This window comes from Nyctibius grandis, chromosome 9, assembly GCF_013368605.1.
Source record: "Nyctibius grandis isolate bNycGra1 chromosome 9, bNycGra1.pri, whole genome shotgun sequence".
Taxonomy (NCBI): domain Eukaryota; kingdom Metazoa; phylum Chordata; class Aves; order Nyctibiiformes; family Nyctibiidae; genus Nyctibius; species Nyctibius grandis.
Genome location: NC_090666.1, coordinates 39,194,236 through 39,209,737, shown reverse-complemented (window position 1 = coordinate 39,209,737; position 15,502 = coordinate 39,194,236). Strand labels below are relative to the sequence as shown.

Here is a 15,502-nt window from a genome sequence, read left to right as displayed (position 1 = left end):
AGTATTTTCCAGCTGTACTGGATAAACACGAGCAGAAAGTACCAGATTTCATCCTTTACTTGCTTTTATTGTTTCATCTATTTTTATTATTCTGCAACCCTCATCTTCTTTTCAAAAAAGCAATGCATGAAAAGGTGTTCTTTAAAGCTGACTTTATAGCAGGTGGCATTGGTAGATCACGAATATATAGAAGAAAAGGTTTGTATCACCTGCCATGGAAAAAAATAGCTTATTGTTTGTGACTCCTGCCAAAGAGAGCACCTTTGTGGCCACTCATCATGCCAATGAGATTTGGCAGGTTTGATCAGGCCTTGAGAGCCTTTCACAACAGGGTTTTGTCAAACCTGTCCCTTCGCTGCCCACAGTGTCACACATTTACCGAATTCCCTTTTTGTTGCCCACATTCAGGTTCGTAGGCTCAAACTCGGCAGTAACCAACACTGAAGGGATACGTGCCACTATTGCTTGCACAATGTAGCTGTCACAGCTCTGGAAACTAAGAAGAGTAGTCTTTCCTTTGGGCACAATAAAAAGGTACTGCAAATTTCACTTTGTAGTAACTATAGGCTACAGAAATTGCATTAGCTGCATTAGATGGAGTCATAGAAATATTCAGGAAGGTTAGCGGGATATGGTAGATGTCACATTTGTGCTACGATAAAAAAATCACTTTGCTAACTTATAATGTTTTCTGCTTTGGTAACACCCTATATTAAGGTGCCATTTATAAATAATTTATTATTATTTATTAATGTATAAGCCACTTTATAGGATGGTAGATAACTTAAATTCATGTATTAAAGATGCACATACATGGTTTAATACAATTTACGTCTCACAATATCCTTCGCAACAGATTCTCATCGCATCATCTGTTAAGCATTTATTACTAATGCATTTTATAACATACTTTATAATACATTATTTGAGAAAGTAGCTGCATTTAGTGATCATTTTCATAAATAAGAATAAAGCATTTATAAATGGCACCTTAATTTAAAGTGTTACCTTCACATTACTGGATAGTCACTCACCATTTGTCTCACTTTGCAATTACTCTCAAAATGCACCTCTTAATAAAGGACATGCTAAGTCCTATTTCTTCTCATACACTACATCTGATTAAAAGTTTATCAAGGCATTTTCCTTCAGCTGCTCTCAAACCTTTGAAGGTTGCCAGCTCAGTCTAAATTTGTCTTATGTAAACACTGAACTTTTTATACTGAAATAATAGTTGCAAGGAAGCCAAGGGTATTGGATGGTTGATTGCCTACCAGGTTGGCCAGCGCCGGCTGCTTGGATTCTTTGTAGAATTCCATTTTCCGAGCTGTGAGAACAATCCAGGACGTGGACCAGTTTTTCCTTAAAAATAAAAATAAAATAAAATTTGAAAAAGGAAAAATTAGCAAGGCATGCAAGCAGGAGGTAAAAGATGCTCCATTTGTAGACTTGGTTTTTAGTTATTTCATTTCAGAAACAAAAATGGTCTAAAGTCAGTATCAGCAACGCATTTCCACCAATATTGATGGAGTTGCACCACCCCAATTATGCCTGGATGTGACCCAACAAAGCTTGAAGGCCTCCTTTCTTCTCATTCTTGCTTTAAAGCTTATCTATGTTCCTTTTCCACCAAGACACCTTAACCACAGGAAAACAGTGGGATTAATCACACATGCTTAAAGATGACCTACACTTAGAGGGCTCCAATAACTGGTGCTCTTCTGGTAACTGATATTTAAAACAGAACTGAGAAGGAAAAATGTAATTTCAATCTGACTATACAAAGCTCAGCAACGGGTCTATTTTGAAAGGTTCCAAATACTTTCCCCTTTCCCTAAATTAGAAATTTACAGCAGAGCAAGGAAGATGAGAATGATATCTGAGAGAGGTTTAAGTAACCGTTAAACATCAGGAGTTCATGGTACAGCTCTAGAGAGCTAGCAAACTGCTGGGGTACGAGAGAAGTCAAAATACACATGGATATGTGAAACAGCGTCCCCTGACGCAGACGAACATAATAATCAACTCAGAAGAAAATGCTGTTATATATTTTACATATAATGTGATGTTTCAAATCACAACATAATCATAAACAAGTAGATCTGGTCTGATAGAAAACTATTTTTAGATGCAATTCTCAAGTTTGAACCTCTGATTTGAGGGTCATAACACCTGATATTTACAAAAATACTCATAAACCCACTATTTTCTTTATGTGAATGCAAATCACAAATCTGAACATTTTAGAATAAACTTGAAAATGCATATGATAAACAGGCTGCTTCACGTGTGCATTGCAGTGTGTTAAAACGGAGGGAGCTGCCTGTAAGGACATGGAGGGCCCACGAAGGAGCTGTTAGAAACACTTTTTCCTCTCTCTTCCCTAGTCACTTTGAGTTTTCTCTGTTTATATATTTCTAAATAACTCAAACACACTCATTTTTTTATTCTAGCAAAACCTGGTTTGGTTGAGTTTTAAAGCCTGTCTTCTTTGTGATGCTCACTTCCAGATCCATCTCAAAGCTCTGCTGCACTCAATATCCCATCAAACTACACATCAGGCATAACAACAGGCAGTTTTTCTACTAATGACTTTTCTTTTAAATATGTTCCAATCATCAGCTTAAGGAGCATAAGAATATTACAGGTGAAGCCCTAACGCCACTGACATTATCAGAGGAACTTGCCGTCACTTCAGTGTGGGTGAGATTTCACTCAGCATGATCTAATGATCATCCCTAAAATACAGCCAACAAGAGGCAACAGCGAAAGAAAGTCTCTGTAGAGGAGATGAATATGTCTGAAGAAAATAGATCTGTATTTTTTATGCCATGTTAATGGGGAAAAAAATAGAGAGAGACATTGAGAAAAAAAAAACAGCAGGGGTTTAGAAAGTACCTGACCATCACTAGCAAATATTTCCCCATGACTGTTTGTAAGTCATTGAAATTTTCAGCTAAATTTATTACCACTATAAAGTTGCATCCTTAACTAACACGAACTATGGACATAGCTGTGGATTGTGCATATTGGCATTAAGAACAGGTCAATCTCAGCTACTTATTTTTTAAATTATCTTTAGGAAACGAGTGTTGTAGCTGAGAATCATCATCAAGCTAGCGAGTACAAGTTGTCTATTGGTAAGTACTCCAGTTCTTTTTAATTTTCTTATTTTTTTCCTACTCATAAAAGGTATTGCAAGTGGACAGGGGAGTAAGTGGCCAAGCATGCTGTGTGCTGGCTTAAACAGATTTTTCCTACAGGTTGGATATCCTGGATAGATATGGATTACCAAAGGATTAAAATCCTTGGGACACAGCTTAGATTCAGTACCCAACTCACACCAAGCACTTGACATTAGCTATGGAGAGGAATATTTCTGTGTCATGGCCACTGCTACCAGCCAGAATGCTGCTTGCTCCAGCTGTTTATGGGGCAGGTTTTTCTAACTGAGAAATATAAATCAGCAATTGCATTCTGGGGTCCCAGACTTGTGTGCAATCTTCTTAAAACATTCAAATTTCTCCTCAAACTAACAGAGAAGTGTGCCAAGATTTGAAAATATTTCATTTCAATCTGGACCTCATTTAAAAAAAATAAATAAACCCAGGGGTTTTTTTTGTGGTTTTGAAATAAGACGTCAAAAACAAAGAAATAAAAAGTCAATGATAAGTATTTCTTAAATTATATCAGGTGAGATGTTTTATCTAAGTTTCATTCTGAATTTTAAGGGGACAATGCTTTAATTCCATCAGGAATAAGAAAATTTAGTGGTTCTGCAGGAAACTATAGGAATTATAGAAGCTATGAGAATGCAACTCAATTTCACTGTATTATCTGCAAGAACAGTTTTTTCCCTTAAATTTAAATTCCTTAGTTCTTTTATTCTAGAGTTGTTTCATTTTAAAAGTGACATTTTAATATCAAAACTTCATTACTTATGTGACCTAAAAAGTATATAAACTAGTCAACGCTTTTATGAGATTGTCCATAAAGTCATCAGTCAGATTAAAAAATTAAAAATGCTTTAAGGTGTATTAGGCTCTGTACAGATGGGCACACATTGTATTTCATGGGATACATGCAGCAACATAAGCTTTTTAAGGTCTTCGGAAGAGTCTGTTCACAATAGTCTAATTTTCGCTATGTGGCACCAACGTTAGTCAATAAATCACTTCCAGCCCCTGAACAGCAAGTTCAGGTAAGTGAAAGGAGGAGTGAGCCAGAGTGCACGCAGACAGATGAATCCCCACCACCCATCCTCTGCGTGCGTAAAGAGCCAGAAATATCATTATGCAGAGAAGACCCATCTGGAATTAAGAAGGATGTTGTGTGAATTCATATGTAGCAAGAAGGTTAAGGTCATGGTTGCAATAGAAGGTTAGGGTCACGGTCGCAATCACAGAATCAACCAGGTTGGAAGAGACCTCTGGGATCATCGAGTCCAACCGTTGCCCTGACACCACCATGTCAACTAGAACATGGCACTAAGTGCCATGTCCAGTATTTTCTTAAACACCTCCAGAGATGGTGACTTCCACCACCTCCCTGGGCAGCCCATTCCAATGTCTAATGACCCTTTCTGAGAAGAAATTCTTCCTAATGTCCAACCTGAACCTCCCCTGACGAAGCTTGAGGCTGTGTCCTCTTGTCCTATCGCTAGTTGCCCATGGAGAAGAGGGCCGACTCCCAGTTCCACTACAACCTCCCTTCAGGTAGTTGTAGACTGCAATAAGGTCACCTCTGAGCCTCCTCTTCTCCAGGCTAAACAACCCCAGCTCCCTCAGCCGTTCCTCGTAGGTCAGACCCTCCAGACCCTTCACCAGCTTGGTCGCCCTCCTCTGGACTCGCTCCAACACCTCAACATCTTTCTTGAAGTGCGGGGCCCAGAACTGGACACAGGATTCACGGTGCGGCCTCACCAGTGCCGAGTACAGAGGGACGATCACTTGCCTAGACTGGCTGCTAACCTTCGCAATAGAAGGTTAGGGTCGTGGTCGCCACAGAGGGTTAGGGTCAAGGTCACAAGCCACAGCCGGGGAGCGAGGTGCGCCCGACCCGCGGGGCTGCGAGCGGAGCCCCGAGCGCTGCGGCCGCCTTTGCATTCTGTCCAACGGACACCTGATGGCAGCACGTCATAGCTGCAGCGGTGCTCGCGGTCTCCGAGGCTGGTTAAAACACGAGCCTGTTCAGAGCTGTTTAAAAATGCGAGCGGCCAAGCTGCGCTGCGACCTCCCTGCGCCCAGCGCCGAGCCGAGGAGATGCCTTGTGCTAAGGGCACCCGATGTGCTGGGAAGGCAGAACTCCCTCCTCGTCTGGGCACCTTCGCGGGTGATGCCCAGGCTCTGCGCACTCTGCAGAGCAGCTTCTGCCACTGCCTGAAGTGGGGAACAGAGTATTGCTGGATTCAAAGCCTTTTCCCAAAATGCCATTTACACCAGTCTCTGATGGCCCCCAGCTGCAGCACGCTTGGCCAAACAGTGACAAGGTTCTTGCTTCAAGTGAGAGGCTGGACTAGGTGAGCTACAAACCCCCTTTTCAACGAGCGTTTCTAGGATCCTTATGCTTTAGCACTATATAGGTATGAGAACTTATTACTTGGCTCCTTTCTCCAGGCATAAAATGTAACATGTCACATTACACTCTCATTGTCACTGGTAATATACAGTGCTGGTCACATCACTGCTACTCTTTTACAGGCTTCTAAATACAGCAAACCACAGCAAATCCTTCCATTAAAGGTAGTATTAATATTCACATTACTTTCAACACAAACAGTGCTGAGTGAGTAAGCTCTGACCACTTTTGATAATCTTGTCTTGGCATCACCACATGGTGGGTTCCTACACCCCATCCTTGACCCCTCAAACACACACTCTGAACCTTAAAATTTGCCTGCTGGAAAATATATTATTGGTTTGCCTGGTGCCTTAAGGTTGCCCTTATGTGTATAAATATATATAATATAGAGGCTAACATCGACACATGTTCATTGCATGCAGTGAGCCTGTTAGGTCCCGTCACTTGGTTTCTGGGACTGTAATCATACATTGGCTTAATACCAAAACAACGGCAGTTTGGCTATAAGTAGCAATACATACTTAAACATGCATCAACTCTGAATTTTGCAGCTGATAAGTTCTGTAACGTTCAGATATAATACCTTAATTTCTTGCCACCGTCTGCTATTTTAGCTTTTAGAAGATATCCTTCTTTCTCCACTACCTACAAGAAAAAAAAAACAAACATGTCATAACCATATCATTTATTCATATGAATGAATCCACTTAGTACACACATGAGAGTCTGCATCTAGCTAATCTACTGTGGGGGCATTTTATTACTAATTCTCAGTTTAGTCACCTATTTTTTCTGATACAGTCAGTTCTTTCGAAAATGTGCAAACAAATTTTCAAGTTTAAAGTCAATTAGTACACAGAATTAACCTCAAAACCGCCCAATAATAATCTATTTGTTGATTTAGAAGAAATTCATTTTAATGTAAGCAAAGTTTCTAGCTATAAGTAAAAAACGAGTTGAAAATATATTGCAAGATTATGTCAAGGTATCATTTCATATACTGAGTTTCATTAGTAGCTATGAGGAACACACCATACTTCTGTAGAAGCCTCTTGCTTCTTATATTCTAAAGAGAGTCGTATTTAGGGGTAACCAATGTCAGAGAAACATCAAATATCTGTACAACAGGAAAAGTTACGTTGCCTTCATAGGTGCCACATTTTGCTTTGAATCAGCACCAAATCAAGGCTCCTGCAAGATACTAAAATGCATCACACTTTTCAGTGGTGCTGCCTTTCGGATGAGCTCTGGTATTGAGGCGCTCACCCCTCACAGCCCTTAAAAGATCACACTGCACTGGGGTTTGTGCATCCATGTGCAGGGAGAACTTGTCTTCAAGTTTCCAGCTGAGCTAAATTATCTCATAGTATGGGGCAGAAAACCAAATTGAGCAGTTCTGTCAATTCTCGCCATAATCTGAAACTGGAATTATAAACAAGGGAAAGCACAGCTGTGGTGTTGCATTTTCCAAAATACACCCAAAAAGGCAAAGCCCGTAGCTATTACCTATAAAAAGCAGCATGCGATATTAGCAACCTGATATCACCTTTGGAGATCCCATACTCTGCTGTCGCTGTTACCGAAACCTGGTCCCTTTTCTGTGGTGTCAGAACAGGCTGAGGGCTCTGCCGGTATACATAAGGCTGTGACCCTGGTTGCAGGGTATCAAGGTTGCACTTGGGATTTGGGATATTAGAATCAAGTCCTAGGCATGGTCATTTGTTTTCATTTCTCCCTCTTAATTTGTGCTCCTCCACATCTCTGCACACACTTTCCTTAAGCCAGAGGCCCTTGCAGATACTTGGTTCTCTATGATCTAGTGGAAGGTGTCCCTGCCAATGGCAGGGGGTTGGAACTAGATGATCTTTAAGGTCCCTTCCAACCCAGACCATTCTGTGATTCAATGATCTGCTGAAACAACTCTTGTATAGCTGCGATATACAATTTGGGATAGGAGTTTTTTTAGGCAATGTAAATTTATATTTAAAAGTTAATAAACAAACAAACCAACATGACTGCTCTTCAGCCAAACCCATTGACCTGCCATCTCATCAGATCTAATCAGCTAAGAGTGTCCCAATTGTGTCACTAATGGGAAAAGAAGCAAAACTGTGTTTCAGAGTGGGTCTGGTTTTCTTTTCAAAAGCTACTGAGTCAGTGCCTGACTGGGATACTGTGACTCCACATGACCCTTATAGTGAATTGTGTCACAAGGAGATTTTGTAACAATTTCAATAGAGTTTTGCTGTCTGCAAAGCCATTAAATAGCAATAAAACATGCTTCAACATGCAACATAAGGATTTTTAAATCAAATATATCTGTTATTTTGATTATACAAAATATCATGATATTAACAGTTTAATATATTTATTTCCTTAGATTTTGTCTGTTGCTGGTATACAGCACATAATGAAATATATGCTGTGTACGTAGCTGTTTGTACCTATGAAAAGGTCCGTAGGTCTGTGGACGATGATTTAGGTGACATTCTCAAATGGGTACATGAGGATTAATGTGTGCATTTCCTATAATTTGTACTTATCTCATGCAAATTCCTGTCATGCATATCATTGCCATAGAAAACCTAGAGAGAAAGTATGTAGGGATTATTGTGCAGAGTCACATCACTATTTATCTAGTAATGGATGGGTGAATTATGAGAGCTAAATTAAGACTTAATCCCCATCTCCACCTACTTTTTTTTTTTCTTTTTCTTTTTTTGAAAATTAAACTTATTTTATATCTTTTGATATTTTTCTTCCAATTCTAACCCTTCATTTTTGTAGCATAAAACTTCTGGTGCTTGGCCAGGGCCAGAGATGCCAAATAACATATGAGAAAGGTTATTCTTTTTAATATCTCTATCCATCTGGAAACAGAAATTGGGAGGAGCATTGGCTAACCATTCAAGCTGTTGATTGCTTCTCTGAATCAGACCAAAAATCTCATGCTTTCAAAGTTTACCCAACACCCATCCCAAGTTGTTATTTTAACCAATCCAAAACTAAAGGCAAATATGATTTTCAACATCAGATCTGAATCACCTCTATTCTCACATTTTGGGAAGTTAAAAATTGGATGTCCTTCCAGATGAAAACTCTGCTGCTTAGTCATATTTTCCTTATAATTGTCTAGAGCTAGAATATCAAATCCACTAACAAGTGTTGGGCATATAAAATATCCTGATTTAAATTACGTAGCTCAAATCTGCCATTTGTTTTAAATTAAACAGCTCAAAATTAAACAGCTCAAAGTTAAACAGCTCAAAAATACAAGATCTTCAGTTAATATGAGACCTCTCAGTGCTAAGCAAAGTAACTTTCATATATATTGCTTTAAGTGAATTAGTACAGGTGCTGTCTTTAAAAAAAATTAACATGGTTTTCATTAATTGATAAAATTGTGCACAATTTTATCTGGAATTAGTGTAAAGGGCATTTATAGAATTACAAAACAACTTTACCACGAAGACAAATATAAAGATTTCTAGGATGAGCCAAATATTTTTATAACCTCTGTTTGAGATGCTGTATTCCCCTTGTTTAACATCTATTAATATCCCCTTTAGTGTTCTACTTGCTTTCAAGAAAATACTTCCAAGACAGCTCAGGTTCAATTTACAATATTTCTGCAAATGGATGATATTAGATTAAAAATAATACCAAATATATTTTAATGATATGCTGTGTTGTTTCTGTCTCAATAAATATCATCATTTGTTGTCAAGCTGCTGCCCTTCCTGCACCTTTTCAACATATGGAAGGTTGAAAAAATGACCCAAAATACCCTGAAGAATTAGCATAGAAATTTAAAAAAATTAATTATTTTGTTGGGGTTTGCATTTGTTGTTTTTTTTTTTTTTAATTTGCTCTTTAGAATAATATTGAAGATGAGAGTATGTATGTGTAAATATTTGAGTTTCTAAATTAAAAAAAAAATATACTCATGAGCTAAGAGTATTAGAAACTATAAGGAAAAGTAATTATCACTATATCATATGTAGGTTCTATAATTTTCTTAATTAGAAGAATTCAAAGCTTCTGAACCTACCTAACCCTGAAAAGTTTTTGTAGGTAAAGTACTACTGATACCAACATCTCTTTGATGAATTTGTATTTGCATATCATTTTCTTTTAATAGAAAAATCTCCATGTTTCTCATTCCCCCTAGAATCTTTTAATGTCAAGGAAAATTTTGTTAAATTTTGTCATCACTTTTACTTATAAAAATTGATATTAATATTAAAAACATCTTAGTATGGGCAAAGACAGGACAATGACATGGTCGCAGTCCTTTATACCAAATATTAATACTGATGAAACTACAGTCTAGTTCAACTGAATTAACAGCAAAGTCAAGCTATATAAATTGCTTTGTACCTTCTAGAATTATTCTTTTTATTGATTAATCAAAGTCCCTCAAATCCCTTAACATCTTGAGGCATCCAAAGCCTTGTGTATTTATTCTTTAGTAAAGCATGTGTAACATTTACATTATAAACATTTAAAATAAGAAGGGTGATGTATCAGTTCTATGGAGCAATTGCTTACCGTGTGCTCCTGTGTACTAATGATGTCTGCAAGCGTTAAGTTATGTTGGGAATGATTTCTTCTGTGACGATTTACCTAAAAAAAAAAAAAAAAAAAAAAAAAAAAGAATTTAAATTCAGGGAGGATTCAAATACATGCAGGTAAAGATGGACCAAAAAAATTAATTACTGAGCATGCATTGGATGGAGTTTTGGAAATCTGGCTCATTTCTGTGAAAACTGGTGTTCCTCTGAGCCCTGTGTATTTGAAATGTTCAGCTATTAAACTCTAAACATCTCTGGTATAAATGTGGTTTTTTGTGATGTCACATTGGCAAATTTACCTAAAAATTAACCAAGTGATAATAACCATTTTAAATTATGACTTTTCTGTCAGGAATCTCAAAAATTGCTTAACTGGTTAGGTACTCTTAAACCCATTTCACAGAAAAAGGAAAGATGTTAATTATAACCTCAGGACCACAAAGCAAGTCAATGAAGAAACTAGAAAATAATTGGGAACAAGCACATAATATACCAGGTACGTTTAAACTGCTTTAAAGTTTATTTTTAATCTCTCCGTGTCTGGAAGGTTGCAGCAATACTGGACTCTGATCCTACAACTGTTCCCAAGGACTGAGTCCCTGATTCCTCCAGTTCCCTCTTTTCCAGGAGGAAGGTAGTGTCACCATCTATGACTTAACTCTGGAAAATTATTAGATGATATTGTACCAGAAATGATTAAGACGAAATAGAAGCTGCAGCATGAATGAAGGGTTTGGCAGAGCTCGACAGCATTTTACTTCCTTACAAATCTGCAATAAACAACGAGTCACCCCAAAGTATGTGTGTATATATTAAAAACTTTTACTGCTTAAATTCAATGACAATCAATAATAATGTAATTTGGAGTTGGGATCCTATAAAATTCAGTGATTATCTCCTCTCTTAACTGAAGCCAAAAAGCAAACAACAAAATATAGTCTCAACTACTTTCCACTGTATTCATCATAATGCATTCTCTTTTACCCTATTAAAGCAGAGTTAACCGAAAGTCATAATGTATTCTGTTTATATTTAAGTGTCTGAATATAGAAAATGTTCTTAATTAATCCAGAGGGCCACACTCAAAAAAACAGTTAAACATATTATGATCCCATATTTTTTCTCCACACATTACTTTCATGTTTATTTGTAAGCACTAACATTTTTAAGCCTTGAAATCTATATCTTAGATATTGCTCTACTCTCCTAGTCAGAGCTAATGAGCATAATGAATTACCAGTTCTAAATTTAATACAAACATTTCAAAGAAAGAGATAAAACATTCTTCACAATTCAAAAGTTTCTCTGACCTATTTATGAAGAATATCACTTAACAATTTCATTAAGGGTGAGTAACAGCTGGTGACATGGCTGTGTCCTAAAGTGTTTTTCTCTCTTAATATTCTGCATCTTAAGCAATCGAGCTTTCATAAGAAATACTTTAGTTAGTGGCAGTCCCTCCTTTGGGGAGAAAAAAAATGTCAGACCACATTTTCTGTATTTTGCAATCTTGTTTTCAGGAGTGTCATGTTCCTGTTTTATTAGCATGTAGGGTAAACAAGAATGATTTGCTGATGCTATTGAGAGAACTTCTAAGATTACAGCCTTCCTATTTAGATTTTGGATGGAACTTAATATTAATGCAGGCAGAGGCATGTATATAAATTCAAAATAAATTAATTCTATTTATCTTTTTCTTTATCTTTACTGTTTAACAACTCTGAAGTCTCTATAGTGCTCAAGACGTATAACTGAACTATTCAGGTCTAGATCATAGAAAGTCTTTCTTACCCAGATCCCCCATTCTAATTCTTTCTTAACGTACAACAGCACATTGCGCAGCAATGATGTCTAAAATATATTCTGCACTCAGCCAAATTAAATAACAAGACACACCACTACTCCACAGTATCTATTTTAACTTTCAGCGGCTCTCTCCAGGAATCACACATGTCTGTTGAGGGCCCTATATGCAACTTTGTGAAGTGCACGGCACCGATCAGAGCTTTCGGTCTGGTCTTTGGTTCAGCGATCAGAGCATCAGCAAAAGAAACGCTCGCATTTGATACACACTAAAAAGAATATATCAGAAGCAGGAAATCCATCCACAACCAAATGAAGAAAGGACATAGTAAAAAGTTCTGGTTTAGCAGTACTAGCATATTATTAGTGGTAGTAGAATAAAGAGACAATACTAAAATTTCCAGGAAATATGAAAGGAGAAGAAAAAGATTAAATTCCAGTTATAGATGATATTATGTGCTTTGAAAACCTATTTCTACTTTGCATACAATGAAGATTAAGGAAAATTACATGTGTACAAGAAGAAAAATAGACCTCCTTCCTGATTATTTAATGTGATACTTTTGCTAAAAAAGTGTTTCTCTTATAGGGCAAAAATACAAGAAATTACACTACTTTGCAGCCCAGCAAGGAGCAATCTCCTGCAAGAAAGTCCAGAAGATCCAAAGTCTGAATCTAGTTGCAGAAATACAACTAAAATCCACAGCTATGTAAGCCAAGATCAAGCTCTTATGGAAAAACACCTCAAATATTTGGCTTACAAATGGAATTAATGGAAACTTCAACAAAGTTCTTACTCATTTCTACCAGCCTTTTGGTTTAGGAATGGAACTTTAAAAAAATGAATCAAAACAGCTTGAAAAAACTCAGGAAAAACAGAGGCAATATATTCTTTAATAAGATTGATTTTATACATTTCCAGCAGGCTCCATACAAATTTGGTCTTAAATTAACTCATTCAGCAGTATTTGAAAATATGTCATACCACTTCCTTTACAGTGTATTAATTTCAGTGTTAAAATGTTCCTAGCAAAAGAACCTGGGTGACAGCAGTCAATATACTCATGTTTCAATATACTCACAATTTTCAGTGGTGTACCGAAATATTTAAAGGGAAGCGTAGGCTCAATTATTTACATTCTTTCATTCAGTTTTTAATAGACAGACTATAAAGGAGATGTTTCGAGATTTTTATTTTTCCTCTATATATCCATGCAATTACCCTAATAAACAGAAGAAAAACCTAAATAATATCTGTCACAAGTCCTCTACCTCACCTCCCAGGGTATGATGAAAGGCAGAGATTTACAGGGGAAGTTCGTGAGATCCCTTTTTGGGAAAGGCAGCTTCTCAGCAGTTTTCTGATTTTATGAACATTCTTCAGTCAGCAACAATGTCACCTGCAGCATTAAAAATCCACTCTGCGAGCGCTTGCAAGTCTGTGGGCAAGTCTGGTTTTGTTAAATTCAGCTTCAGCAGGCCCCCCTCCGTTCCCTTAGCTAAAGGGTATCCATCTCCTACCAGAGTTATTCCAGCATCTAAGCACTAATCCGTCATCATCCTTTCTACAAAGGCAAAGCCTCCATTACATATGCCTGGTATCCTGGCGTGAAGGGGCAACCATCTGACAACTGCTGTTTTAACATTGATGAAGTAAAATACAATAACCTGATGTTTAATTTCATTTCTTCTTATGTTCCCATTTGTTCTTTAAATTCTCCCTCTTTCTTGGGAATTCATCACGACTAACTCATTGCTACTCTCTTCAAATAGTGTGGAGTTGATTTAAAAGAGACTTGGAGGACTGATCTGGATTTTATTTCCCATTACAAGCATATTTCTGACCTAATTCATCTAGTCAACGAGAAGCAGCATACTTCTTTTTGATTTCAGCCAAACCTAACAAAACCAACTAGCACTTCTCAAAAGGCCCAGAATGGATGCTCTAGTGCAAAGTACAAACAGCGAATTATTTCCTGAAACATCGTTCTGAATTCACTCCTATCCCTAAATAACTAATATCATTGTAAGACCTTTCTAAGTGGTTTCCAAGATTTCGCCACAGATTATTTACCCACAAACATCACCTACAAGTAGCCTGGGAAAACTATGGTTTGCTCAAACAAGCAGCACCTGGTGCAGTGGAGCTCTGCTTTGGATGAGAAACCCTGCAATGATTACCTGCTCTTTCTCCATCAGTCACTGTACTGCTCCACCAAGGAGAAGGTTCTCATGGAGGTTTTGTTAGATTTCTACCAAAATATGTCACTGTGTTCATGGGGTCTAATTATTGTTTTGTTTCATCCTACCCACACTGCAGTCATGTGTGTGGAGATTCCTTTATAAATACCCAAAAAAGAGAGAAACCCCTACTGCTGAGTGCTTGCTCCTGCATGTTGCTTTGCTCTGGACCTGATCCAGCAAAGCACTCTCCAATGGGCTGAGTGTTTTTCTGGATCAGGGCCAGAACACTCAATTCTTTATAGGATCGAACTTACTGGTAGCAGCTTGAAAGTTTGCAATAAAAGTACAAACTAGTCACATAAACTTTTGTTAAAACCATTCCCTCAACAGAGAAGGAGGGGGGATACCTGATTTAGTGATGTCTGTGGTCATTTCATTCCCAGTCACTCCCATACTGCAGTGACAGCTCATAATTGCTTAGATAGAGAAACTTAACAAAAATGTATTATAGCATTTCTTAATAACCCCATCCCTTGAAAGACACCTAGGCGAAGGCAAGAGAGAGAAAAATCTGGTAACATTTCACTCACTGCCATGCTCCAAGTCATTTGTTTTGTTTTAAAGATCCAGTCTTAGGCAGTATGGGGAGTCCATCATTATCTACAGAAATTATATGGAAACAGCTCTGCTGTGGTATGGTTTCTCTTCTGCTGTGAAAGGCATTGAGAAAATCCCATGGGGTTCCCCACTTGGAGATGCTCCTTTGTCATCTCAGCAGGTAAGAGGTTTCGGTCCATCCTCAAGAAACGGAGGCTGTCAAGAGACAGCAGGAGCTATCCCCTTCCTCCCTCGACCCACTGTTGCGGATGCTCTCGGTGCATTAGAGCTGTGCAACAGCTCAGTCCAAGACCCCGTTCAGCCCCAGGGAAAGCTCCCCGTGTCCCAGCAGGCTCCTTTCCCGCAGCCGTGACCACTGGTGCTGCTGGCTTGCTCCGAAGCCCTCCTAACACCATCCTCCAGGGGGTTACGTTAGAGCCACATGTTTTGTTTTTTTCCTCCTTGCTTGCCCCAAATACATTTCTTCAGAAGAAAAGGTAACGGAGACTACAAGGCAGTATAACATGACATTAGCTCTCTCTGCCTTTTTTTCTAAGGCTTGCAGGGAGAGAGAGAAGCAAGAAGTGCAGTTTCAGTCCTGGCCCCACCAGCCCCCATTTGCTCCTGACCCTCCCTTCTCATGCCCAGGCCCCCAAAAACTCGTTACTACACAGGTGACCAAGCGCTTTGCTTGGGAATAGGAACTTGCATGGATGGAGCTTTTGTGCGCTGGCTGCAGACCAGATAATCTCTCTATGCATCAT

General features: G+C 38.2%; 1 protein-coding gene across 1 annotated transcript in view; it reads right to left on the bottom strand.

The window, feature by feature from the left end:
- ARHGAP15 (Rho GTPase activating protein 15) overlaps positions 1–15,502 on the bottom strand; it is a 311,247-nt gene that overhangs the window by 270,965 nt on the left and 24,780 nt on the right. Inside the window, exons 2-4 of the mRNA XM_068408177.1 lie at positions 10,132–10,206; positions 6,164–6,225; positions 1,275–1,362 (exon numbers count right to left, since the gene is read on the bottom strand). Of these exons, the coding sequence (XP_068264278.1) occupies positions 1,275–1,362; positions 6,164–6,225; positions 10,132–10,206 (225 nt within the window). The remainder of the gene's footprint in view (positions 1–1,274; positions 1,363–6,163; positions 6,226–10,131; positions 10,207–15,502) is intronic.